Source organism: Ahaetulla prasina, chromosome 7, assembly GCF_028640845.1.
Source record: "Ahaetulla prasina isolate Xishuangbanna chromosome 7, ASM2864084v1, whole genome shotgun sequence".
In the NCBI taxonomy this organism is placed as follows: domain Eukaryota; kingdom Metazoa; phylum Chordata; class Lepidosauria; order Squamata; family Colubridae; genus Ahaetulla; species Ahaetulla prasina.
This window is the reverse complement of record NC_080545.1, coordinates 75,995,708-76,022,788: the sequence shown is the minus strand read 5'-3', so window position 1 is coordinate 76,022,788 and position 27,081 is coordinate 75,995,708. Positions and strand designations below refer to the sequence as shown.

Sequence of the window (27,081 nt, the reverse complement as noted above, 5' to 3'; positions counted from 1 at the left end):
CAGGTTTATTGGCTTTTAGCATTCCTAAACTGTTAAACAAGCTGGAGACTAGCTCTGGGTAAAAAAAAAGTTTGTTAGTACAAATTGGGGTCTGACATATGTCTTTTGTGAGCTCTAAACAACCTTTCTACTTACAATTTATGCCTAAAATGCCAGACCTCATTTTAATAAATACGTATACTATTATCCTGTCCAATCAACTTTCCTCTTTCATAATTCCTTGTTATGTTAACTATAAAAAGGGATGTAAGCTAAAGATTGGGGTTCTCTATTTTAATGAGAGGAATCCCTTTTGTCTGAATATTCTGATAAATTGTAATAAAATGATTACAATTAAAATGAGACTAAAATGATAGTCTCATTGGAAATTATGTATGCCAAGGAACGAGCCTGAAAAAGCTATATTTGACCTTCAGTTGCCACGTTTTGATCTTATAAATTAAGAAACAAATTCCTTTCTTTAAATTAAGAACCTCCGAAGATTCGTCTGCCAAGACACTTAAAGCAAACTTATATTCGAAGGGTTGGAGAAACTGTGAATCTTGTTATTCCTTTCCACGTAAGTGTTTGTGTGTCTATATGTATATGGGTCTACATCTAATACTAGGTGCTGTGTGTCTAACTAACACAATTGCTCTGATAACTTCTACATTTAAAGAAGTTCTAAGAAGTTTCAATATTTGCTAAATGGCAGCAAATGATTTAAAAATCCTTGTGTTCAAAATATGGGAATTATAATACTGATCGATTTATTTGCAATACGTTTACAAAGATATTCAGCTGTAATCAGAGTAATGTTTAAATGTCTTTGATTCTCACTTGATGTCATAATATACTCCAACTCTATACATGAAAGAAAGGCCCATTATTAAAATATACATTAATTCTAATAGTCTCCCAAAGGGTAAATTTGACAAGATTATTGATTGATATTTTTATTTTATTTACCAAAATTAGGAATTAGGTGCCCATCTCACTCTCGGAGTGGGTGGTGTACAGTTAAAATCATAACAATCGGGTGAAATGCTCCCGGTTCAGACCAGATCACGCGATCCGGTAACAATTGTAGCTGGTGATTCAGTGATCTAGTAGTGATGGCGGAACAAAGCTCCGCCTACCCGGCTGGGTGTCATTACTTCCTGGTTTTAACAAAGTGAAGCAAGCGCGCGCGCACGGCGCATGCACTTCCGAACCAGTAAGGAAGGTAAGTAGATTTCACCCATTAACAATCATATAAAAATGCAGTATATTAGGAGGCGCCAGGTAGAAACAAAGTTAAAAGTAAATTAAAAGTAAATAAAAGTAAAAGTTAAGTAAAAATTAAAAATAAGTAGAAACAAAATTAAAATATGTTAAAAGTTAAAAGGCCAGAGGGAGCTTTAAGGCTCCAGTCACTCCCAGGGTTGTGTGCTGCTCTGGGAGCCCCATGCAAGATTTGGGATAAACTCTTGTTGAAAGGCTAGGAGAGTGGGGGCCCACATCACCTCCTGGGAGAGGATATTCCACAGGGCAGAAGAAATGGCAGGGAAGGATCTCTTCCTGGACCCTCCAGCTGTGCTGGTTGGAAAATTCTGGGTATTGAAGTCCACACAACTTAAAGTTGCCAAGGTTGAGAAACGCTATAACAGCGACACAAACTGAAGGGAGCCAGCTTAGAAAAGACTGATAGCTAAATATTATAAACACATAAGAGCCGAGGTGGCACAGTGCTTAGAGTGCAGCACTGCAAGTTATTTCAGCTGACTGTTAGCTGCAGTTCGGCAGTTCAAATCTCAAGGTTAACTCAGCTTTCCATCCCTCCGAGGTGGGGTTAAATGAGGACCCAGATTGTTGGGGACAATATGCTGGCTCTGTAAACTGCTTAGAGAGGGCTGCAAAAGCACTATGAAACGGTATATAAGTCTAAGTGCTATTGCTATTGCTATATTCCATCTGCTTAATTCAATCATCAGCTCACTGATTTGCAGTTCTCTGCTGTTCAAACTTATTTAAAGAATATCTTTAAAAAGAAAATAATAATCAAGGAGTATATCTCAACCAATACATATCTGGTGGTTTGTTTGTTTTTTCCTTTCATAGGGAAGGCCAAGACCAAAAGTATCTTGGAAGAAAAATGGTACCCATGTAGACAAGAGCCAAATTAATATCCGCAACACTGAAAATGATTCCATCATCTTCATCCGAAAAGCAGAGAAGAGCCATTCTGGGAAATATGACATGAAAGTCAAAGTAGATAACCTCGTGGACAAAGCCACAATAGACATTCAAATAGTTGGTATGTATTGAAATTCAACCTGAGTAGAATATGGCCTGTTAGCTATAATACTTTCTCAACACTTTGGCCTTAACATAACATAAATGGAAGCTATTTTACATAGGCAGCAGGATAAAAAGGATAAGAAATTGTGGAGGGCTGGATTAAGTCCATAATCTTCCATGCCTTTTCTATAATTTAAGAGTTTGAAATAAGCTACATTATGATCCTTACCATATCTTTCTTATCTATGGCACCTACAAACCAGAGTTAAGACCAAAGCTACATTTCCTCTGGATATGAAAGGCCTACAAAACATAGTCTTGACTGTAACAAATATAGTTTCTGTGGGGAGAAGCCAAAGATGTCTTCAGGGGCCACAGAAAGACAAATTCTGACACATGCATAATGAGGTGTCACACAAATGGTGCAATTTACATACGTCATTACAAACATCCCTAAAGTCAATATGTCTTGGTATCATTTATGTGATAATGCCATGACACATGATGTCCTTTTGACATCATCATGAGTTGTTACAGATGTCACTGGAAAAGGGTTAACAGAATAACAGAGTTGGAAAGGACCTTGGAGGTCTTCTAGTCCAACCCCCTGCTCAGGCAGGACACCATAACCATATACCAGGTTATGATATCTCAGTGCAAAGCTGACAATATCATAGTAGCAATAGCTTGACTATCCTAACCTTCAGTTCTTGGCCATCCCAGCATCAAACGATTAGTAATTTATTTATTTTTTTGTATCTTGCTGCTATTTTCACAAGCTGGGCTGAAAATCCAGCTGTACACCGCCCTGAGTCCTTCGGGAGAAGGGCGGTATAAAAATTCAATAAATAATAATAATAATAATAAAAATCTTTTGATAAAGTAAAATAAATTTTAAAAAGCAAAGCTGTGTTGCATAGGATGTGACTGAAGGACTTAAACGTAGTGAACCATGAGTGAAATTTTTTGAGCTGAAAAACATTAACTGTCTTCAGATGCACTTAGAGCAGTGTGAAAAGTTGACCCGTCACCCAGAAATAGAGGGAGAAGTCACATGAAGGAAATGCCACCTTACAAAACTTTTGGCCACCTAAAAATTATAAACTTGGTACACTCTTTAAAAAAACATTAAAACCTGCCAAACTGAGACAAGCTGGAAAAATGACTTTTACCTGTACTGTTAATATTTCCTCTTTCTGTTATAGATCGTCCAGGTCCACCCCTAGTAGTAAAAATTGCAGATGTCTGGGGAGAAAATGTTGCTTTGGAATGGACACCACCAAGAGATGATGGCAATGCCAACATTACTGGTTACACAATTCAAAAAGCAGACAAAAAGAGTATGGTAGGTAGACAAACATGGTGAATCTCAGGAAAGGCCACCTGGTCCTCACATAGAGGGCTGCCTTGAAACACTGATATTATTTGTGAATCTAAATGACTTTTGAAAACTGGAACATCTACCATTTAAATGAGTCTTAAACTGACACTGTTATAAAAGGCCTTGTGTGTACATGACGTATCTTTGGCAGGTTGTCTTTGTTCCTGCTATTGTTACCTTCAAATTATTTACTACAGCCTCACTGTTAAAGCTACCATATTTGTTTCTGTGTATCTTCTTTATATACTGTAGTGGCCAAAATTGTGGGAATCTTTTAGGAAAAGTGTATTTTTGAGGTTTGATGGCTAATAACACTACTTTTTTTTTGGAGTATTACCAAAAATTATATATCAATGGAAATATAATTTAATCAAGAATGTAATGCAACAGAGTTTGTTCAATTATCTGTATTCGATGAAAAGTTATAGCAAGTAACCAGAAAAAGGAAGTACAACTTGCTTAGGTTGATATTAGGTAGCTTTCCTTCATCTGATTGTAGCCAATAAGTATGAGTGTTTAGACAGCCAATCAGGTGTCATCTTGTTTTGGCAATGAGCCAATCAATCACAGTAGAATTCAGTTATTGATGTCATGTATTGAATCTGAAAGGAGGACATTTGTCAGTGTGACTATTATCAAGTTGGGGGTTTTGTGTTCTTTCATTTAGTGACCTTGTAAAACGTAATAAAATTAAATTAATGGTTCAGAGTTGACTGGTTGCCCAGAAAGTGATGTAAAATAGTATGATTACGTGAACAAGGCTACAGTTATAAAGAAATTAGAAGAAAAATTTGTGGAAACATAACCAAAGGTGGCATTTCTAAGTTTTTGAAAAGGTATAAGGAGATTCAGTCACTACAAAACCACACTGGTAAAGTGAGGAAAAGGTGCACAACAGAAGTGATGATAGAAGAATTAAGTGACTGTGCCTACATGACAGAAGAAAATCATCTGGTGTATACAAGATGAAATGGCTCAATGCAATGTGAAGTTGAGTGCAAGGACTGTTTGGCGCAGATTGCAGGAATTTGGCCTGAAATCTAGAATTCCACCAAAAAAGCCACTTTTAACTCTCACATAAAGGTTGAAAAGCATTATATTCTTAATTAAATTATCTTTCCACTGATATATAATTTTATGGTACTACTCCAAAACAAAAGTGGTGTTATTAGCCACCAAACCTCAAAAATACACTTTTCCCAAAAGGTTTCCACAATTTTGGCCACTACTGTATAATAATTTGCATGTTCTAGGGGTGGGGGGGGTTTGAGTCAGACTTTAGGCTATTGCATTATATTGGCTGTGAGTATAATAATTTACTTATAGGTGTTATTGCTATTCTTGTAAATTCTTGTTAGCTGTCCAGAGACACGCAGTGATAAAGGAGGTCATATAAGACTTCTAAGTTAGTTAGTGGCAGGTTTGAAAATAGCTGAAAATAAGGGGGAAAAAATAAAATTATTTATTAGGGATTTCTGAAGGGGTGTTTTGCTTTGATGAAGCTGTAAACAAAGCACCACTTAAAGGTGCTTCATAATTATTCCTTTGCTTTTAAGGCAGGAGTGAGATTTCCATGTTATTTCCTTTGAAGTCCTCCACTCCTCTGCTCACAACAAAATACCTTATGCCACCAGACTTGAAATTCTAGGCTTAGAAAACGTAGAACTATGCCACCTTCGGCATGTCCTGAACATAGCTCATAAAATCATCTGCTACAATGTCCTACCTGTCAATGACTACTTCAGCTTGAACCACAATACCCGAGCACACAATAGATACAAACTTAAAGTGAACCGCTCCAAACTCGATTGCAGAAAATATGACTTCAGTAACAGAGTTGTTAATGCCTGGAATGCACTACCATTCTCTGTGGTCTCATCCCAAAATCCCCAAAACTTTAACCTAAGATAATCTACTGTTGACCTCACCCCATTCCTAAGAGGTCTGTAAGGGGCACGCATAAGAGCACCAGCGTGCCTACTGTCCCTGTCCTAATGTTCCCTTTGATTGTATTCATTTTATGTATTCAATTCATGCTTATACTTATATATATTATTTAATATGTACTTGACTAAATAAATAAATAAATAAATAAATAAATAAATAAATAAATAAATAAATAAATAAATAAGTCGTTCAGAGCCCCTCTTAACATTTTCCCCTCAGAGCTCAGATGACTGGAAAAGGCTGAGAAAAGCCTGTCTTTTTGCCAACCTAAAAGGCCAAGAGAACTTTTGGGTTGGGTAGCCCTACAGCAGGCTGCAGGGACCTCATTCCTGCCTCGTAAGAGAGCATGAAACAGCCTGAGTGGCACTGGGGGGAGGAGGGGCGTGTGATCAGCCCGAAGCATGTTTGGTAGCATTGAGAATCCTCCAATGGATTCCAGTGGAGACCAGAGGGGATTCCATAACACACATCAAAAAAGCCAGCTGAGAAATATCCCTTTTCTGTATCCCTTTAGGCCAGTGATGGCTTGCCGTCGCATGCCAAATGTGGGGGGAACGTGAGGGGATTGTGCATGTGCATGCCCACACCCATAATGCAATGCCCCCTGTGCTCCCTGCCCTCAGGCATGCACACGTGACATCCCCCCATGCTCCCCCCACCCCTCCATGCATGCACGCACAACCCCCCCACCCCCACGTATGCACACACGACTCCTGCATGCGCCCCGCCCCCATGCCAGAGACCCGAAAATCAACTGGCCAGCGGGAGGCACACGCACATGCGTGGTGGAGCTGAACTAGGTGATGGCTTGCGTGCCCACAGAAAGGGCTCCACGTGCCACCTTTGGCATGCGTGCCATAGATTTGCCATCACAGCTTTAGGCACTTCTGTCACAAACTGAGGGAATTCATAACTTGTCCGACAAAATATTTCCTTTCACATCATGAAATCCTGAGAAACAGAATCAAAGACACACCAAAATAGAGGGGAAATGAAAATAAACAAGCTAAAAAAATTTAACACATATCAAATTGAAGAAAGAATGCCAGTGAGCTATACAGATTAAAGTATCTGGCTGGAAACCAGGAAGCTGTGAGTTCTAGTACTCCATCTAAGCATGAACCTAATTGGGAAACTGGGCCAATAGTTCTCTCTCGGCTCTTGGAGAGAGACCAGGGCAAACCACTTCTGAAATCTTGCCAAAAATACTGCCGAGACTTATGCAGGAAGTTGCCAGGAATCAAAACTAATCTGAAGGCACCAAAGCCAACAAATTGAGGAGACTATAAAAGTTTAATTAAGAATATTTGATATATGCATCATGCAGTTAGGAGAAATCCATTTCTGGAAGTTTTTCTGTAGACCCATCTATTATCTACTTCAGGGGTTTTCTTCCCTACACCAAATTAAGATTTAGTGCCCCAGACTATGATTTTTTTCCTGCCAGTTTTATCCTTTGTTGTGCTTTACTGGTTCAAGCCATTCAGAAAATATTTCTTTCAATATAATATCTATATCTGCATTGAATAATAGTAATAACATTTATCTTTTCATCTACAGCAATAGCAGTAGCATTTAGGCTTATATACCGCCCCATAGAGTTTTACAGCACACTCTGGGTGGTTTATAATATCGAAGCTTTATTTTCATATTGTACCAACAATCTTGAGTCCTCATTTTACCAGCCTTAGAGGGATGGAAAGCTGAGTCAACCTTCAGCCCCATCAGAATAGAACTCCAATCTATGAGCAGAGTTAGCCTGCAATACTGCACTCTATATTACTATTCCATATGTTTAAATCTAAATGTACAGATAAACTTCTTTATTTAATAAAGAATAAATAAATAAATTGCCTATCTCAATTGTCTTTCAATGGGGAGGGGGGCTGCTTATAAAATTACAGTCATTCTTCAGGCTGCAGCATAATACAGATAGATACTTCTAGATTGATGTCTCAGCCAGGTTACCCTTGAGTGCATAACTCTTCTCGTGTTACAAGCTCAGGTTAATTTGTTCTATCTTTCAGGAATGGTACACCGTCATTGAACATTATCACCGGACCGCTGCTACTATTACTGAACTTGTAATCGGAAATGAGTATTTCTTCCGCATTTTCTCTGAAAATATGTGTGGCCTCAGTGAGGATGCTACAAGAACAACAGAAAGTGCTGTGATTGCTAAGGATGGTTAGCTAAAACTCTGAAATTCCTGAAGTATCTGACACAAATATGACAATGGAAATCAGCTACAAGGAATATGGGAGGCTTATATTAAATCTATTAATTATATTAAGCTGTCATAGTTTTAGCAACCACACCATTATGTAGCATAGCCAATCATGTTAATAGTAAACATTGAAAATACTTTATTTTTTAAAAAAATATGGTACAATTTGGAGGGAAAGGATAAAATAACGGAGACTCTGTTCTTGTTTAACCTGTAACATAAACACATCTACATTTGGAAGAGAAAAAATGTTAACATTACTTGGGGTGTTTTTTTCATGCATCCTACCTGCTAAAAAGTATAGGTATTATATCTAATTTGCAAAAATACTGATTGGAAGCAAGATACCCCATGTAGATTTTGCATAATATTGTCTTAGTAGAATTGAATGTACCATAATTATCAATATCAAGCAAAAAACATTTGTGACCACTGACCTCTTTTGAAGAGAGAAACATAGTCAGGAAAGTGACTTAAATTTTTCCAATAACAGCACTTTATCCAAAACTATTTAAGTGCCCTACCACTCTATTTTAAGGATGATTTAAGGATCTTATGGACATTTAATTCATGCTACCTGTACAAGAGAAATTTTCAGCCTTGCATCCATTGAGAACACCAGTATACATTGATCATGGTGTTTTGCTACCTTGGAGGGAGAAGAGATATGGTTAGTTCACATTTTAGGCAGTGATAGTACATGTTCATTTTTTTCTTGAAAGATAATCTGCAATCCATCAGGTGAAGGACGCAATGGTGGAAAACAGCTACTAGCCAATCAGAATGTCAAATCAATCAAAAACATTTCCTTCCTATAATCTCATTTATATTCTTTGAGGTTCTAGATGACATACTTCTTCCTTTTTAATCCCGCCCGCCCAACAAAATCAATGGGCAAGAAAGAGGAAGAAGTTCTTTTTTTTTTTTTTTAAATTTGTATAAATTATAGACAGTTAGATTATGAGTCCACAAAACATAGAATTTTCAAATGTCCATGTTCAATTTCTTTATATTTAGTGTCGTCTATAAATGTGATTAAAAAAAAGTTTGAACTCGTATTCTAGAACCCTTGAAGGAAGAAATCTTTGATGATGTATCTTTTATTGTAGATAGTTTATAAAGTAGGTTGCAGACAACTGAACAATAATGTACTAAGCAGTATCTCTTCCCAGGATTATATGTCAGCTGCAGAGGTTAACTTCATGACCCAGCAAATAAATTTGCTGTTTTTAAGAATTAGAAACACACACTACATTTGCATGTCAGTGCTTTCACAAGTCAAATCTGAAGTATTACACAGTTCCACGATTTACTGATAAACTTTGTCCTTATGTAGGTAGCAATTGGGGAAGTGAACATGTTACAAAATTCTGTCTTTTAGCAATTCTTGAACTTCTCTTTTGCAGGTAAAGTATACAAAAATCCAGTTTATGAGGACTTCAATTTCACTGAACCACCAATGTTTACTCAGCCTTTAGTTAATACATATGCCATATCTGGTTATAATGCAACTTTGAACTGCAGTGTCCGAGGAAATCCAAAGGTAAGATACTCATCTAGTAAGAATCACAACAAATACACAAGATAATTTAAAAAGATGTGGGTAGGACAGATTACATACAACAGTATTTCGCGACCTTGGCAATGTGAAAAAGTGCGGACTTCAACTCCCAGAATTCCCCAGCCAGATATGTCCTCAACATGCACTGGGCAAATAACCTTTCCTCCTAAAAACCATCTCAGCTGCAGAAACTAAACACCACATATAAAAGTTCCACACCTGTGCAGAACCCCATTAGAACCTATATGTGTAATGTAGAATAGCGGTCCTCAACGTCTGCAGCTTGACGGCCCGGCTGGGGGGAAAAGAGGGGAACTGGACCGCATGAGTGTGCATTTATGTAGCCCCTGTATGTGAGTGGTGGGCCAGCATGAGCATACAGCCGTGTACACTCACGCAGCCCTTGTGCAAGCTGTGGGCTGACACATACCCATGCAAGTGCCCACCAGCATGCCATGAGCACGTTGAGCTGTGCATGCGCGCTGAGGCCACCCGCTCACACAGTCCAATTCCAAATAGGTCACAGCTCAATAGCGGGTCACGGACTGGAGGTTGGGAACCCCTGCTGTAGAACCTATGCGTGGACTTGTAGATGATCATCACCCCGTCAAAGACCTTGGAGTTTTCATATCAAACAATCTAAATGCCAAAGCCCACTGCAACTACATCGCCAAAAAGGCTTTAAGAGTTGTAAACTTAATCTTGCATAGCTTCTTCTCCAGAAAGATTACCCTACTAACCAGAGCATACAAAACATTTGCTAGACCAATTCTCGAATACAGCTCGCCTGTCTGGAACCCACACGTCATTTCGGACATTAATACAATTGAGCGTGTCCAGAAATATTTCACAAGAAGAGTTCTCCACTCCTCTGATCACAACAAAATACCTTATGCCACCAGACTTGAAATCCTGGGTTTAGAAAATTTAGAACTCTGCCACCTTCGGCATGACCTGAGTATAACTCATAAAATCATCTGCTACAATGTCCTTCCTGTCGAAGACTACTTCAGTTTCAATACACGAGCACACAATACATTTAAACTTAATGTGAACCACTCCAATCTTGATTGTAGAAAATATGACTTCAGTAACAGAGTTGTTAATGCCTGGAATGCACTACCTGACTCCGTTGTCTCTTCCCAAAATCCCCAAAGCTTTAACCAAAGACTATCTACTATTGACCTCACCCCATTCCTAAAAGGTCTGTAAGGGGCGTGCATAAGGGCACCAGTGTGCCTACTGTTCCTGTCCTAATGTTCCCTTTGACTGTATCCAATTTGTATGGTTACTTCATGCTTATACTTATATATACTGTTGTGTTTGACAAATAAATAAATAAATAAATGAATGAATGAATGAATGAATGAATGAATGAATGAATGAATGAATAAAATAAATAAATAAATTCCCAAGATTGAGAAACACTGAGGTATAAGACTGCTATTTCTTCATCTCACTTCTTGAACATTATACATACAGGTTCTAATGGGGTTCTGCATAGGTGCTGAACTTTTATATGTGGAGGTTTTTAGGAGGAAAGGTTACCTCCCTGATGCATGTTGAAGACATACCTTCCATTTTCTCCTTAATTCTTTTTCAACTATTAGGGTTCTGCATCATCTAGAACAGTGATGTCTAACCTTTTTGGCACCGAGTGCCAAAACTGGAGCGCACAATGGCCAACTGCTCTTCCAGGTTCTGTTGCGTGCATGCATGCTGGCCAGCTGCTCTCTTCCAGGTTCTGTCATGTGCATGCAGCCGGCAGCGCGTGCCATAGGTTTGCCATGACAGATCTAGAACTTTTTGTGCTCTAGTTGGGTTAAGGTTTAAGTTATTTTATGTACATCTTTATGTACACTGAGAACAAACAGAAAGTCCAGTTGCCTCTTGAAAAAGCACCTTCGGGACAACCATGACCTGGATGACTGAGAATCTCCATAGACAATAGAAAAGAATATTTATAGCTCAGGGAAGAAATGTAGGGTACTTGTTGTTCCCTTTTGCTTGGTTGTTTTCTTGAAGATGTTTCATTACCCACTAAGTATCATCATCAGTGGTGTACCTAGTTTGGTAATGAAATGACTGTAACTTTGTTGCTTGTATTCTTACGATTTATAATGATATTGTTTCCTGACTATGATTAACTGTTGTACCTTATGATTCTTGATGAATGTATATTTTCTTTTATGTACACTGAGAGCCTATGCACCAAGACAAATTCCTTGTGTGTCCAATCACACTTGGCCAATAAAAAATTCTATTCTATTCTATTCTATTTTTTATTTAATATAGGGAAATGTACTGGCCTTTGACTGTAATAAATATTTTGAAATGTTTTGAAATTTGAACTTTGGGAAAAAGAGAGAAAGGTGTTCCTGTGAGGTAGCTAATGGCAATTGTAAGTCATGTAATCTCCCCTGTTCCCAATTGTAACGGCACCTAGAAAATCCATAGTTGTAAATGTAAAACTGACCATTCAAATATACTGGTTACCAGGTAAACTGTTTATTCTTCTGCTACATCACTCGCATCACTCAGAGCAAAATAGACATTTTCATCACTGTCCCTCATAAAAAACTTTTTATTTCCCCATTTCTATCTACTCTGTGTTTCACCTCTTTTCCTTAACCTGATACTTATATTGGTTTTTCTTAGAATTGGAAGCTAGCACAAATGCAATTTATCAGGGAGGGATGGGTATTACACCTACCACAATACTTCATAAATTGTATGACATCTTTATTTGAGCCATATGTCAGATTTGCTCAGACTTGTTTCTATTTCTGTGCAAGGAACCTGAAGTTTGGCAATGAAATCTATTTCCTGCTAATTAAAATTAGGAAAAAACTGTTTAGTAATATTTCCTGTATATTATTCCCAAAGAAAATATATTTATATTGGGAGGAGAGATGGGTTTTTGAAAATCTTGCTATGATGAAAGAATTTACATTAGGTATTCTTCTGGTCCTGCACTTCTGGAATTTTATTTTTATTGGAGATATTAAAATAACCACCTTTGTTTAACACTTCTAATGGTATAATGTGAAAACTGTGTGTTCAATAAAAATGCATGTAAAATGTTGCATTTAAAAATCACATTTGAGAAAGGTGTCCCACAATCTAGCTGTAGAAATTGTAATATATTGCAGTGTAGTTCATGAAATGAAAACTTAGTGTTCCGTAATATATAGGTCTTCCAGAAGGACGATCCCTGATTTTATGACCTTTTTTGCAGCAGTGTTAAGCAAATATAGTGGTTATTAAATGAATGTGGTGGTCATTAAGGAAACCTATTGTACCCAATGGCCACAAACTATCATCATAGGAAGCTGCAAATGGCCATAAATGCAGACTGATTACCATGTTACCCAAAATGACATCATGTGATCATGAAGGATTGGGCATAAGTAGGTCTGGGTCATAAGTAACTCTGGAGAGGTCCATTCACTAAGCAACTGGTCATAAGTCGAAGATTACCTGTATGAGAGTTTATGTCACAATTAAATGAGAGACTTTGGGAAGAGTTTTAAGAAAAGTATGGAATGGACTTAACCAATAAAATAATTTGAAAATCTAACAAACATTACCATTTATTTTAAGATGTCCTTAAACAGAAAATAGATCATCTGCTTTATTAACATCAGATATTAGCATTATGTTACAAAAAAGGAATTTGATGTTTAATTTCCTATCTTCTTTGTCTATGTATTCTAACTGCAGCCCAAGATAACATGGATGAAAAATAAAATCATCATTATGAATGACCCACGTTACAGAATGTTTGGTAACCAGGGTGTTTGTACACTGGAGATTCGGAAACCCAGCCCCTATGATGGTGGCACATATACTTGCAAGGCAGTCAACAGTCTTGGTGTGGCTGAAGTTGAATGCAAATTGGAAGTCAGAGGTAAGATTGTCTCTGCTGGGTAACTTTCTCTGGTATAAAAAAAATAGCTTGGAGGAAGATGCCTTCCTTACGATAACAATTTTTGCCTTTTTTACTTTGCGGGAAAACACATTTTCATGAATAAAACATTAAGAGAAGAATATGAAAAGAGTAAATGACGGATTAATTCCATTGAAAGTAATAGCAATATTTGGATCAAATATTTATCCTATATGGAGAGTATGCAACATGGCGTTTTGAATACCATAAATATATTTGCACCTCTGTCATCTTCAGGATGTTTCCAGAGTAAGGTAATACATAAAGAAGATTAGTAACTGGATTACAATGTTCTATTTTTAACTTTAAAATAATCTAGTTACAAACTGATCTAATCTAAGGAACAGTTTAAGTATTACCTTCTTTCACTGAGATCGTACAAATACTCTGTAATACACATTGTCTGTAGAATCTACATAGATTCTAAACTCATTAGTTTCTGCCTTTTGGCATTGCCTAGCTTTTGTTTCTTACTTACTTCTCAATCTTAATTAGGTCCATAATTATACTGTTATGATATTGAAAATCCAATGTGGCATTCACTGCCATTATAATGCATCTGATTTAGTTAATGTATTATTAGGTTATTATTTTACTTGCTTTGGAATTTGTGTACTTTCTTTATCTCACACAATGACTCAAGCAAGATAGAAGTGACCTGTCTTGGGCAATGTAGTATTTACATTTCCTGATTGTCCCAGTTTCTCTGTTATCTACTTTTCTGCACAGAAGGCATGCTGTCATTTCAAGGAGTTCACTCTTCCACATCACATGATAATAGAACTACAACTCATTCATAAACATCTAAACTTATGCTTTCCGCAAATCCTATATGTGGTTGTTTCATTTCAATCTAGCAAAGAATGCCACCGTGGAACATTCATAGTGTCTATGGCACTAGTAACCATGACTTATGTACTCCATTTCTGAGCATTGAGACATTTTAGAGGTGCAAGAGTTGATCCAGTTTCTTTGGAAAGAAACTACTGAAGGCTAATAGGTCCTAGCCAAATATAACCAAATTTCTTCTTCACAGTCCAGTTTTCTTTCTTTATTTTTTCCCTTCATTACCTAGAGATCAAAAGACTAAAAAGCCTCCATACTGAAAGCTTGGTTGCCAATGATTTTTTGCAGTCATAAAGAGATGTCTACTAAATATTTCACTGCAGTTGTGTTGGTTTTTTTGTTTTTGTTTTGCACTCTTTCATCTTTCCCCCTTTTCCACTTAATATTTATTATCTGAAATCCAATACCTTTTATTCACTGCCTGAATGATCATCTATCATTAGGGCAGTTCAGTCTGCTAAAGTGGTTGGACAGGTAGGCAAACAGCCTTCCAGGTCATCAGTTAAATTTTCAATGACTTCAGAGTTACCCCATTGACATCAGTGGGATTTACTTCTGAACAAATACATATCTAGCAAGGAGTTGTACTCAGCGATCCTCGGTAAACCTATGAATTTACATATAAGGCTTTCGTATGAAAATTTCATACATTTTCAGATATTCAAAATCATGTGGTTTCACACAAACTAAGTACCTTCTTTTGTTTAATTCATTTTAATGAGGGGGGGTGAAGATATCAAACACTGTAGGAGTAAGGAAAAGCAATCAAGAACTTTAAAGCAGAAGAACAATCATTTATGGTGGTTTGGGATAATCATAACTAGACCCCAATTTTGTTTTTCTATTTGCATTTTGATTCATAATTCCTTGTACATGGGGCACTCTGAAAGTTAGAAGTTCTCATGCATCCACTATACTCATTTGTAAATGGAATCAAAGAAATCTGATGTGTAAGGTCTGAATTTGCCTAAGCCCCCTGATACTACAGGAAAAGGTTTAACCCCTTCCCCTGCATTTTTCCTGGGTGAAGAATGCTTTTGAAGCAGTCAATCTTTCTTCTCTCCTGCTGAAAAACAAAGAATATCTTTTCCTATCCTGGCACCTTCTGGATGAGTAGAGATAACACCTTCCAGGTTCTTAGCCAGAATGGCAAAGCTTGGAAAAGTCAAAGTCAACTTACAATAACTGTTTGGAATTGTGGGAGAAAGGATATTGGTTTACTGCTAAATTTTCCCCATTGTTTAGTCTCTGTCCCTGCCCCTGCCTAAACTGGCACTGAAATATTCACCATCTGAGATGCCGAACAGAATAAGCTCCAAGAAACTAGTTATCCATGGTATTCATCCAGTGATGGGATTCAAGTAATTTAACAACTGGTTCTCTGCCCTAATGATTTCTTCTAACAACCAGTTTGCCAAACTGCTCACAAAGTTAACAACCAATTCTCCCAAAGTGGTGCGAACTGGCTGAATCCCACCTTTGTATTCATCCAATAAAGGAGATGAGAGATTTTGAACAGATTGATTCTTTATAATTAAAAAAAAACAATGAGATGACTAGTTTCTTTTATTTTTATTTTTTTCAAAGACTTGGCAGATGAAATAAAAGATAAGCCTAACTGCAATTAAGTCAGGCTGTCTCAGGTATTTTCAATTGAACAAGTCACCTTGGATCACTCCCAAAGCTACAATTAATTATTTCCAAGAAATACTACTGGCATCAATAGAACTATCCTAGATTGTGTATTCTGATTATGGTGCCCTAAGATATATAGATGCTTTAATATCATTCATTGCAGTTTAATATTGGACAGAATATTTTTTTCTTTCTATGTGTTGGAAGCTTAAAAGAATTACAGCTGGTGTGGTAGTTCTGAAAGAAAAGAAGAAGAACCTTAATATTGTTAAACAGTGGTGCAATAGACTGTAAAAGGAAATTAAATATTGCTCAATAAATCTGCAATGATATATTATGGAGAAATTTTGCCAAAACCCCCCAATCTTCTTGGAAGAACAGAAACTAGTATTTGAAATCATATTCAAGTGGACATTTTATCCCTTTCTTATTACATAAAAAGTGTTTGCATGATAAGTGTGTATTTCATACATGTTCTTCATCTTTGCCCCATGGCATACTTCTATGGCATGGGCAAAGAAGGTCAAATTAATCAAGACTATAGTAACTAATGTCTAGATAATAGTAACTAAGTTTAAATTTTCATTTATCAATAAATATAATCTTAGTTCCATATTCTTTTTTTAAAAAAAATACATTCTCAATCAACATCAAATAGTTGTTTACAATGACAAATGTATCATATGTTTCAAAAAGTATTTCTAAATAGTTTATGTTCAGAAGGACAGAATTATGAAGAATAGAGCTGAATAAGTAATAAACAGTCTCTCAGCAGAATCACATCATCAGTGTTCAAATTCTCAAGAATAGAAATGATAACATATAATTTAGTGGTATATTAAGAAGGTCCACATACTTGAGAATAAGCTCTGATAGACACCATGAAATTTACTATTGAGGAAATACAGGAATGTGCAGTAAATTGTATAAAATGAACTATAACCTGTAATATAAGGATTTAGTAGCTAGCTATATTGTATTTTTAAGAAAATATTTTTCTCCTACAAAATGCATAGTTTAAAAGGCTAATTTAGAGTAAATACAGCTTTGTTATGCAAGAGTATATACTGGAATGTTATCTTTATATAGTAATGCTTGATAAGTTTGCCTAGTAGTTATTCAAATAAAATAGATATAGATATAGATGGTTCAATGCTATGCATATGGCTTTTTCCTATACTGAGAAATACTCTGGATACACTTGTGTGTGTGTGTGTGTACATATATCTATATCTCCAATTTTAATTTTAATTAAAATATTTTAATTTAATTTAACCTAATTTTTATTTTAGTCTTAGATTAGTTACACAATTAGATTGGCTCCTTTATATCTCTCACAGTAGTGTGGCAGCCAATCATTTGTGTTGTGCATAATTAATTAAGCTTTCTACATTAATGATAATGCTGAAAGTGTGCTAGACCCCTTCACCTTTGGACTTTCCATTGTCTTTCCATTCTCACTCTCATTCTCTCACTCTCACTCTCTCTCCTTCTCTTTCTTTCATGTTTTACATGACTAAGGAATTAAATCATCATCTTTTCATCCCTGTGGACATACTGTCACTCAATAAAGTCTGTACGTTTATGTTTAGGAAGTAAAGTGCTTACAACTTCTTTCTCTCTCTCTCTCCTGTAGTTACACAGTAAGGATTTTTGAATGTATAGTGTCATCTAAGGTAAGCTTTCATATGGTCTCTGCATATGAAGCTTATTTCTGTTGTCATGTCATACAAAACCTACCAAAGTATGGCATAATTTTCATTATGTCATTTAATGAAAATGGGGTAGTAAAACCAATGTAGCAACGGACTGATTATTTGTACTGTGTCAATTAACAACTCTCGCTGAATCTGCTGAATAAATGCTTGTGATAGCAGTTCCCACTGTGATGCCAACACATACTAACAAGCTATAGAGGGAGTGATAAAGCATGAACCAGGTTAACAGCTTCCTTTACATAAATAAGCATAAATCACAGCATTTGAACCGTCTAATGCCAGTTATTTGCCCCAAGGTTCAGGCAGCTAGGAAGTAATACTATTTAATTATACCCAACTCTTACCTCCTTTTCTTGAAAATGTATATCGCAGCAACTTTAAGGAACTAGTTTAAAAGCATGCCAGATTTTGTGTGTCACAGTATAAAAAGGTGAAAGAAAGAAAGAAAGAAAGAAAGAAAGAAAGAAAGAAAGAAAGAAAGAAAGAAAGAAAGAAAGAAAATATCTTTGACAACATATTTAATTGCTCTAAGTTAAATCAAGCAGTTTCATTTTAGCTGGGTTGTGCGCAGAATTGTCATTTGCATTTTTATTTGCTTGAATGTGCAATATATGTATCTCTGTGACAGTAAATCGTAAAATATAATCCATGGAGCTTTGAAAGAGTCTTGCAATTGAGATTAATGGTGCAAACATTCAAAGGTAAGTTCTTTATAAAAGGGCATGGTCTCTCCCTCTCTCTCCCTCCCTCCCTCCCTCCCTCCCTCTCTCTCTCTCTCCAAGGCTGTTTTAAAACAAAGCATTTCAATGTTTGTTTGTTTTTTAACTATTGTTACTTCATTGAATCTCAGAAAGCTAAGATAACTCTTCTTGGAATTTAGACAATTAATATGGCCTAGATCCTTGTACAGAATTCTCATGACACCAACATTGCTAAACAATCCAAGAAAATGAGCATGAAGTTACTATATTTCACTGGGTTGGCACCTTATGCATATTCTTATATTACTGGTCTGGTAGGTTTTATTAAATCCCACTGCAACATTATAATATCAACCATTCCCACCTAGATAGGATGGTTTCAATAGCTGACAAGTGTGTCGTGTGGTGAAGGTATTGATAGGGACATCATTGTATGCAGTAATATCGTACATTGAGATGGTGATCATCAGCTTCAAAATGGCTGGCACAGATGGGCAATCAAAATCCCATCCACCTTTTTATGTGTGTATGGTGCATGTGATGCATGTTAAAAAGGACTGAGGCTTTGACTGCCCAGTTGCACCCACCATTTTGGGGATGTTGACCCTCCCCTAGTTATAGCTCAGTGTAACAGTTACCGGGAATTGTAAAGAAGAAATGTGGAAGCAAAAACAGTCACACGGTTAAAATGTAATATAGGCTTAATATCATTATTGTTTACAGAAGAAAGGTGTTGGGTTGCCTTTTGAATATTCTTGATGCTATAATAGATTTTATTTTGGATGACTTTCACTATGTGGATCCCCCAGCATCTTACCGAGTCTCCTTTCTTCTTCTCCCACTCCCTTATTCCAATAATTAGAATATGGCTAAGCAACTTCGCTTCAAAGCTGCTTCACCATGTTTGGCTTGGAGAAGTTATGAAGACTCACACTATGAGTCTTTGATGAGTACCTGACAACTTTATAGCCACAGCAAGAATAACTTCACATTATTGGCAGCAACTTCATATTGGATCTATCACGTCCCCATCCAATGGACAGTGAAAATGGTCAATGGAATATAGAATTCCTGACCTAACATTCTTGGAAGAATTTATTTCATTCATATGTAAAGAAAGAAAAGTAGTAATTAAGAGAGCAATCCCATCTAAAAATCCTAAACCTATTTACATTGCTAAAATGATGGTATATTAAGCCTTTCGTAATTGCACAAGTGTGTGCAGGTGTAAAGATCAAAGCTATCCTTTTGGTTGTTTTCATAATTGTCTTGTCCTCAGGTGGGCTCTCATTCTTCCGACTACTACTGCAAGGGGTACCTCCGCATATTGCCCAGTCCTATATGAAAGAAATGGAAGCAAGCAAGTATGGAAAAAAATAAATTCTGGCCCCACTGCTTCCCTGCTTCTGCACCAGAAACTGCTAGCCACTCTGCAGCCTCTCATTTCTACCGTGATACTCCTAAATCATATATATCGCACCTTTCGTCTTCCTCCTGTTGTTGGAAAAGAAAAACTCGCGCATGGATTGCTTTTTTGGGGGGGGGAAGTTTAATGAAATAAGCTGATGCTTACCTGCGTTTTATACTGTTGTGTATTTCTGTTTCCTTCTCTTTCCCCTCTCTTTTTTAATGCGGAAAAGAAGATAAGCTAAACAAATATGCATGAAAGCGCATTTTTAGTTTCTAATTTATATGTTTTAATTTTTGTGAAAAGCAGATGCTGCCACACCCAATAACAATGGAATCAGAACATACCTCTTTTGATAACCAAATAACAAATTATAGGTTGACATGTCTCCAGTGTAGACATGATTTACAGCATTTAACCATTAATTGAGTTGAATGAATCTCAAATTAAAAGGGTCTTTCCCCGTTGTTCATTTGTGAAACCCATTTCTTTGAGCTACTACAGGGGATATTTTTTTGGTGATGTACAATAAAGCTGAAGTGTTTATGACCTAGCCACATATTTGGGATTCTTATGCTTATTTTATGTTATTTCATTTTCATAATGTCTTGGCTTGTGGGTTGGAATGCAGGTACACTCACAAATATATTCCTATCCATTACATTATTCCATTTGGGGGCAAGCACTGTTGCATAAAGCGCATAAGAAAGGAAAATTAAAGGCATTGTATTACAAAAAGGAATATCATAAGAGTCTAGTTTGCACCAGCTCCATTCATTATGCCTGCCCACACCTTTTTGTTCTGCAAATCTTTGGGACTTTCATCCTGACCATTTATCACTTCATACATCTTGCAAACTTTATCCAAGCACAACTTTCTCAATCTTCTCCTCTCAATACATTTAGCTTGTTACATAGCTCATACACTTTGTTTGATGAGTCAGTTCTCACTCTCTCTATGAACACACTTCCTCATCTTCCTGGCCGCACGTTTGTATCATTTATTCAGCACTTATTCTTTCTTGTTTACGATACACAGTTCTTAAGTACCTGCTGCATTAAACCTTTGTGTTTTTATATCATGGCAAACTCTCATTTTCATATAATAAAGTGTACAGGAACTCACTATGGGCAATTCCATTTCTTTACACAAAAAGACTGAAGCAGCTATTTGGATAAGCAGTAAAACATTTCAAACTAAAAAGGTAAGTCCATTTGCCATGACTCAATTTCCAGACAACTCTACCTGGATGATTGAGAATCTTCATCGACAGATTAATACAACATGTTAGACATGTATTGACAATTCCTAGCACAGTAATGTATACATACTAATAGTGTTACCAACTATTACTTCTATTGTAGCATTTCATGTACAGCTATCACCTATTCACTTAATTCCAAGCATGTTTTATACAAAAGTGCCATTGGAATTAAGCTCAGTGAAATTACTTGATTTCAAGGTTTAAGGTTGTATGCATAGTACTCGTTTTAATGTAATGGAATTTAAAATAATATAGGAGTACCTGAAAGACTCATTACAACTCTTTACAAAACCAACTTTAATTCTTCACTTTATGAATAGTTACTGCAATTAAAATATAGCTCGAACAGTACCTCCCAAGCTTGAATGCAGTATTTTGAAGGAAGTTATACAGATAAGACTTCCTTATTTCTTTCAAACAGGCCAAGGCAGAGGAACAATGATCAAACTTCACATGTAAGGCTACTAGACCTAAGCAGATCAAAATGTATTTGAGTTTTTGTATTATGGCTACCATGTAATGGTTGCGTGAATTTTTGCTGCCGGATCTGATAACCTGAGTTTCTATAGCTGATTTAGACTTCACGGAATGCTCTCCAAGTATCCTCTGAAATATGTTTTGCATCTCAAAACTGAACACCCCACAATTTATATGCATTGTTCAAAGTAATAAAATTCCCTCTTCTTCAGGAAAAGCTGATATTTGGGAGCTCTTTTCTGCAAAAATACATCCAAAGACCACGGACACATTAGATTGTTATACTTCACATGACGACAGCAATAACATACAAGACACCCAACTCTTTATTCAGGAACTTGCTTACAGCAGGAGGGTCATAGACATAAACACAATACAGCTGAAAAGTGGCTTTATTGCATATAAGAAAAAGGGTACTTATACACAAAAATTCTGCCCTGTGCAGAACACAGAAATCAAGTTTTCTAATATATATGTTCCAGGGTTTAAATTCTAGGTGCCTTTGAATCAATGGCCTTCTGGTCATTTTTTTCCCCCCAGCCAAAACTCTCAGTTGTAGACATCTGTTCAATATTTATATATTGTTTTGTCTGGTCAGATAATTCATTGGTTACACCTCACTATTGTCATCTTTATACCCATCAGTGATGCTGTCCACCATCTCTCAGTACAGTAGCAATTCACAAGCAATACAGGTAGCTTCTATATTCTATATTTAAAAATCAAACATGAAAACAGGCGAAGGAAAATAAAGATTTTTGGGAAGGAAAAAAAGCTTAAAGACGGACTGGAGCTGGTGTTGTGGGTATTGTCAATGGAGTAAAAATCAGAATCATGAGAATTTAGAAGTAGAGATCTGTGATTAACACCCTAATACAGGGGTCCCAACCTCCGGTTGTTGGACTGGCACCAGGCCACAGCATACCAGAAACTGGGCTGCACAAATAAGCAAAGCCCCATCTGCAGCCACCAAAACCATTGGGCCTCTGTGGCTCAGACTGGTAAGACAGTCTGTTATTAACAGCAGCTGCCTGCAATTACTGCAGGTTCAAGCCCCACCAGGCCCAAGGTTGACTCAGCCTTCCATCCTTTATAAGGTAGGTAAAATGAGGACCCAGATTGTTGGGGGCAATAAGTTGACTTTGTATATAATATACAAATGGATGAAGACTATTGCTTGACATAGTATAAGCCGCCCTGAGTCTTCGGAGAAGGGCAGGATATAAATGCAAAAAAACAAAACAAAAAAACCATGCCCCCTCCAGTTCATGGAAAAACCTCTCTCCACAGAACTGGTCCCTGGTGCTCAAAAAGTTGGGGGCAACTGCCTTAATACCCTTACCCATTAAAACTGTCCAGAAGCAACAGTTCAGATGAATAATTATCTTCAGCATTTATTCTATATTTTCTCTTATGTGTGTCACATTTCTGAAGTGGGTATTTTTTTCCTACCATTTATATATCGGTGCAGCAACTCTCTACATTAAAGCATAGGAACACAAATCAAAACTCTTAGTATGAAATGTACATAATAATTCAAGCAGTCATAATCATGGTATTAGATGCAGCAAAAGTGGGGGGGGGGAAATAAGTTGACTTTGTAAATATACAAATAGAATGAGACTATTGCCTTATACACTGTAAGCCGCCCTGAGTCTTCGGAGAAGGGTGGAATATAAATGTAAAAAAAAAAAAAGAAGTATTAAATAGAGCAACTACTTCCTAATGTGCCTGGGGAAACTGTCTTCTAATGCAAGGCTTATATTGAAAAACATCTTCCTTCAGCCTTGTGCTATCTAGATACCAACTCCTGTTGGCAAGAGAGACACGGAAACGGCGGGGTTCCTCCAGGTACTTCCACTAGCACGACAAGTGGAGGAAAGGCAGCTGTTGGCAAAGCAAGTCGCGGGGGGAGGGGGAAAAGAGAGAGAGAGAGAGAGAGAGAAAGAAAGAGAAATGACTCCGGAGCTGACGAGGTCCCCCACCCCCACCCCAACTGCACCCGGGACGGGGCGGCCGCAGTTCCCAGCCTGCCACTTCCTTCCTGCCCGCCTCCAGCCAGGCCCGCGGGCTTCCCCGCCCTCGGCTCCTCCCGTCTCAGCCGCGCGACTGCTGGCTCTGGGAGGCCAGGAGATCGGGGCCAGCGGGAAGGCGCCATGGCGCTTCTGGAGCCGCTAAGCGGAGCGCAGCTGAAGCGCCTGGAACAGCACAGCTACAACGCCTCCGGCCGCTCGCTGCTGGAGCCGCCGCTGCAGCTTTACTGGGTTTGGCTGGTGGAGCGGACGCCGCTCTGGCTGGCCCCCAACGCCATCACACTCGCCGGCCTGGTCTTTACCCTCGTCCCTTCGCTGATTCTCATGTACTACTGCCCTACCGCCACCGAGGAGGTACGGTAGTCCGCGCCGGGGAGACTCGCCTCTGGATGCGCGCTTCCTCTGCTTTCGCTTTAGCGCTGTCCCGCTTGGGAGAGGCGGGTGGTTGGGCCGGGAGAGCACTGCGGCTGGCGGAGAGTCAGGTTAGCAGGCAAAAGGAAACCTGGGCCGCCCCGCAGTTCAAATTCTAGGGGTTCAGCAGCCCGTCCAGCTTCTTCAGCAGCAGATACTCACGCAGATCGGCGGCGGGGTTAAGATCTGAGCGTACCTTTTGACCTCGTTTCGTGTGAACTGCCCCGAGAGCTTTTCACGGAGTCTTGCGGGTCTCCTGTCACGCACACTTTCCGTAAGAGAAGCTCCCCTCCGCTCGGGGTAAGAAGGGACTCCTGCAGGCCACCCCTGCAGGCTTGTCGGGAGAAACGGGATGGGCTGGAGTCCAGTGTGTGTAGATTGGGCTGAGAAAGATCTGTATTGCCTGGCATAATCTTTTTTTTTTTAATCAAAATATTCGAGTCACCTGAAGACTTGTAGAAATTGAAGTAGCTCAATAACAGTGTGTGTGTGTGTGTTTGTGTATGTGTGTGTGTTTGTTTGTTCGTTTATTTGTTACACTTCCTTGTGCTAAGGTGTTTAGGGTTAGACTGGCGATCCTTGAGCAAAGTCACAGTGTGTACAGTTTTTTGAGCTGTTCAGGTAGAAGCTAGGAAAGGGCTGGTTTTTAGACATTTGCATCTCCGAAAGAGAACTTTTCTTCACATACAAAACAGGTTTCTATTTGTATGATACAGATAAAGATACAATTTCCTTTTTGTGGTGGTGACTGCATAGATACATACATTAACTTCTCAACAACAGCAAGGAAGTGGTTATTTGTTGCTGCAGCCTCCGCCTCCTTTTTAAAGTTCCCAGCTAGTCTAGTTTCCTTGCTTCTGGGAGTTTCTGATAGTCTGTATCTGAGGGCTAACCACGTCTGACCCTGTATGATTTTTCAAGATTGACTAGACTGCAGTCCACGGCACATATTATTATCGGCGGAATCTGCTGCAGAATGAAGGCCTCTTGGCTGAAGTTGATTTATTTTATGTGTTCAATTTCCATAGCTGCCCATCTCAACCAAGTGACTCTTTATGGTTTGTAATGTACCATACTCCACTTTCCTGTCTTGGCTCAGAAACAATGACTGGGCCAAAGGCATCCAGCCGGCTTCTATGCCTAAGGGAGGGTTAGAACAGGATCTCCTTGCTCATGCTTTTTAGTAAGATAGAGAAACTATAGACTAGGTTATTAGCCTTGTTCTTCCTGAGTGCCTTATCATTCACTGGTTTTGTAACAAATCTACTTTAAGATACAATGTGCTGAAGACAAAATAGTGATTGAAGAGGAATGTCATAATAGATCTTCAAGGCTACTCTGTGCTTGTTATACTTATTGGACGAGAATGGCAGAACAGCTTGTTTCTGTAGCAGGGATCCTTGGTGCTCTCTGAGCTTGCTTGTTTTTCTTGCAGATGTTTCATTAGCCTAACTAGGTAATTATAGGTAGTCCTTGATTTATAACAATTCATTTAGTGACTGTTCAAAGTTACAACGGCACTGAAAAAAATGACACGTCCATTTTTCACAGTTACCACCTTTGTAGCATCCCCATGATCATGTGATCCAAATTCAGACACTTGGCAACTGACTCATACTTATGACCATTGCTATGTCCCAAGGTCATGTGATCACCTTTTGCATGCAAAGTCAATGGAAAGGCAGATTCACTTAACAAGTGAGTTATTAACTTATCAACTATGGAAAGAAGGTCATAAAATGGGACAAAACTCACTTAACAAATGTCTCACTTAACAACAGAAACTTTGGGCTCAATTGTGGTCATTAGCTGAGAACTACTTGTACTAGTACTAGCACTAATGATGTTACCTAGTTAGGGCAATGAAACCTCTGCCAGAAAACAAGAAAACTCAAAGAGCACCAAGAACTCATTTCAACTCTGAACTACAAATGCTCCTACATATTCTCCTTTATTGTTTCTGTATATTTGTTTTAGGCTCCTCCTTGGGTGTTCCTCTTTTGTGCATTAGGACTCTTTATTTACCAGTCTCTGGATGCAATCGATGGAAAGCAAGCCAGAAGAACAAATAGCAGTTCTCCATTGGGAGAATTGTTTGACCATGGCTGTGATTCTATTTCAACAGGTAACTTTTTAATTCGTTTCGTCTTGCATCATGGACTGATAGAGCTGGAAAGAGGTCTTTTAGTCTTCTAACCCCTATAGACTGTCCCTACAATCCCCTCTTCTAGTCAAAATATAGGATTGCTTCTCTCTGTGAATTCAATCCATGCCTTCCTAGGGAACGTCAACAAACCCCATTCTCAAGTTCACCCTACAATCCTTCAGATGTAAATGAAGCCACCTTAACACTAGGCCTGTAAATTGTTTGCAGGTTGAAGGGAAACAGTGCTTTGATGTGTATGGGGCATGTAATACCTGTCTGCAATTCTTTAAATCATAAGTAACTTTCCAGCATGTAATGGCAAGTCCAGAGGGCTGTCATGTATCCTGAGGGTGGGGGGACCAGCTGTTTTTGAGTTTCCACTTGCTATGTGACATATTCCATATCTAGAGGATGGAACAACTGTCACCATTCAGAACAACCCAGGAAACTAGTCCTTTCAACCTGTAGAACAAACATTGTTTCTGGGCAACCAAAGCAACCTCTGTCCAGCATTTTCATCTAAAACCAGGCTGAAATTTGTCTTTCAAAAGGTAAAGGTAAAACTTTCCGCTGTCCAGTTGTGTCCGACTCTAGGGTGTGGTGCTCATTTCTGTTTCTTAGCAGAGGGAGCCAGCATTGTCCAGAGACACTTCCGTGGTTATGTGGCCAGCACGACTATATGCCTGGGTGCCACAGAACACTGTTACCTTCCCACCAAAGTGGTACCTATTTAGCTCCTCACATTCTGATTCTTTTGAACTGCTGGGTTGGCAAGAGCTGGAGCTCACCCCATTACACACCACTGGGGTCTTGAACCTAGCTGTCAGCTTTCCAGCTGACAAGCTCAGCATCTTTAATTGCTGAGCCATCACACCCTTTAGTCTTTTAAATGTTTAATTAATAGAATTGCTCACAGGTGGGATATTTTAAAAATGTCCTAGTAGAAAGAGCAATTTGAGAATGGAACTATTTATCCTAGACAGTCATCTGTTTGGCATACTTTAAACTGGATTCCTACACAAAATTGGAAGTTGGATCCAAGAGCCAAAATATTATCTTCCGGTCCTATAAACTAGCTCAATACATATGAAGTAAAATGGGTAGACGTGGGGTAGAA

General features: G+C 38.1%; 2 protein-coding genes across 14 annotated transcripts in view; both read left to right on the top strand.

Moving 5' to 3' along the window:
* The window catches only part of MYBPC1 (myosin binding protein C1), a 120,457-nt gene extending 100,264 nt beyond the window's left edge, over positions 1–20,193 (top strand). For 12 of the 13 annotated variants that reach the window (XM_058189586.1, XM_058189583.1, XM_058189579.1 and 9 more), the window contains 7 exons: positions 471–559; positions 2,080–2,275; positions 3,465–3,604; positions 7,615–7,774; positions 9,221–9,357; positions 13,099–13,285; positions 19,504–20,193. In XM_058189586.1, coding sequence (XP_058045569.1) covers positions 471–559; positions 2,080–2,275; positions 3,465–3,604; positions 7,615–7,774; positions 9,221–9,357; positions 13,099–13,285; positions 19,504–19,604 — 1,010 coding nt within the window. In that variant the 3' untranslated portion in view covers positions 19,605–20,193. Of the gene's footprint in view, positions 1–470; positions 560–2,079; positions 2,276–3,464; positions 3,605–7,614; positions 7,775–9,220; positions 9,358–13,098; positions 13,286–17,441; positions 17,482–19,503 lie in introns of all 13 variants that reach the window. The other variant, XM_058189581.1, reaches the window with a different exon arrangement.
* Positions 20,194–23,347: 3,154 nt separating this feature from the next.
* Positions 23,348–27,081, top strand: part of CHPT1 (choline phosphotransferase 1) — a 16,315-nt gene continuing 12,581 nt past the window's right edge. Inside the window, exons 1-2 of the mRNA XM_058190540.1 lie at positions 23,348–23,761; positions 25,796–25,943. Of these exons, the coding sequence (XP_058046523.1) occupies positions 23,531–23,761; positions 25,796–25,943 (379 nt within the window). The 5' untranslated portion in view covers positions 23,348–23,530. The remainder of the gene's footprint in view (positions 23,762–25,795; positions 25,944–27,081) is intronic.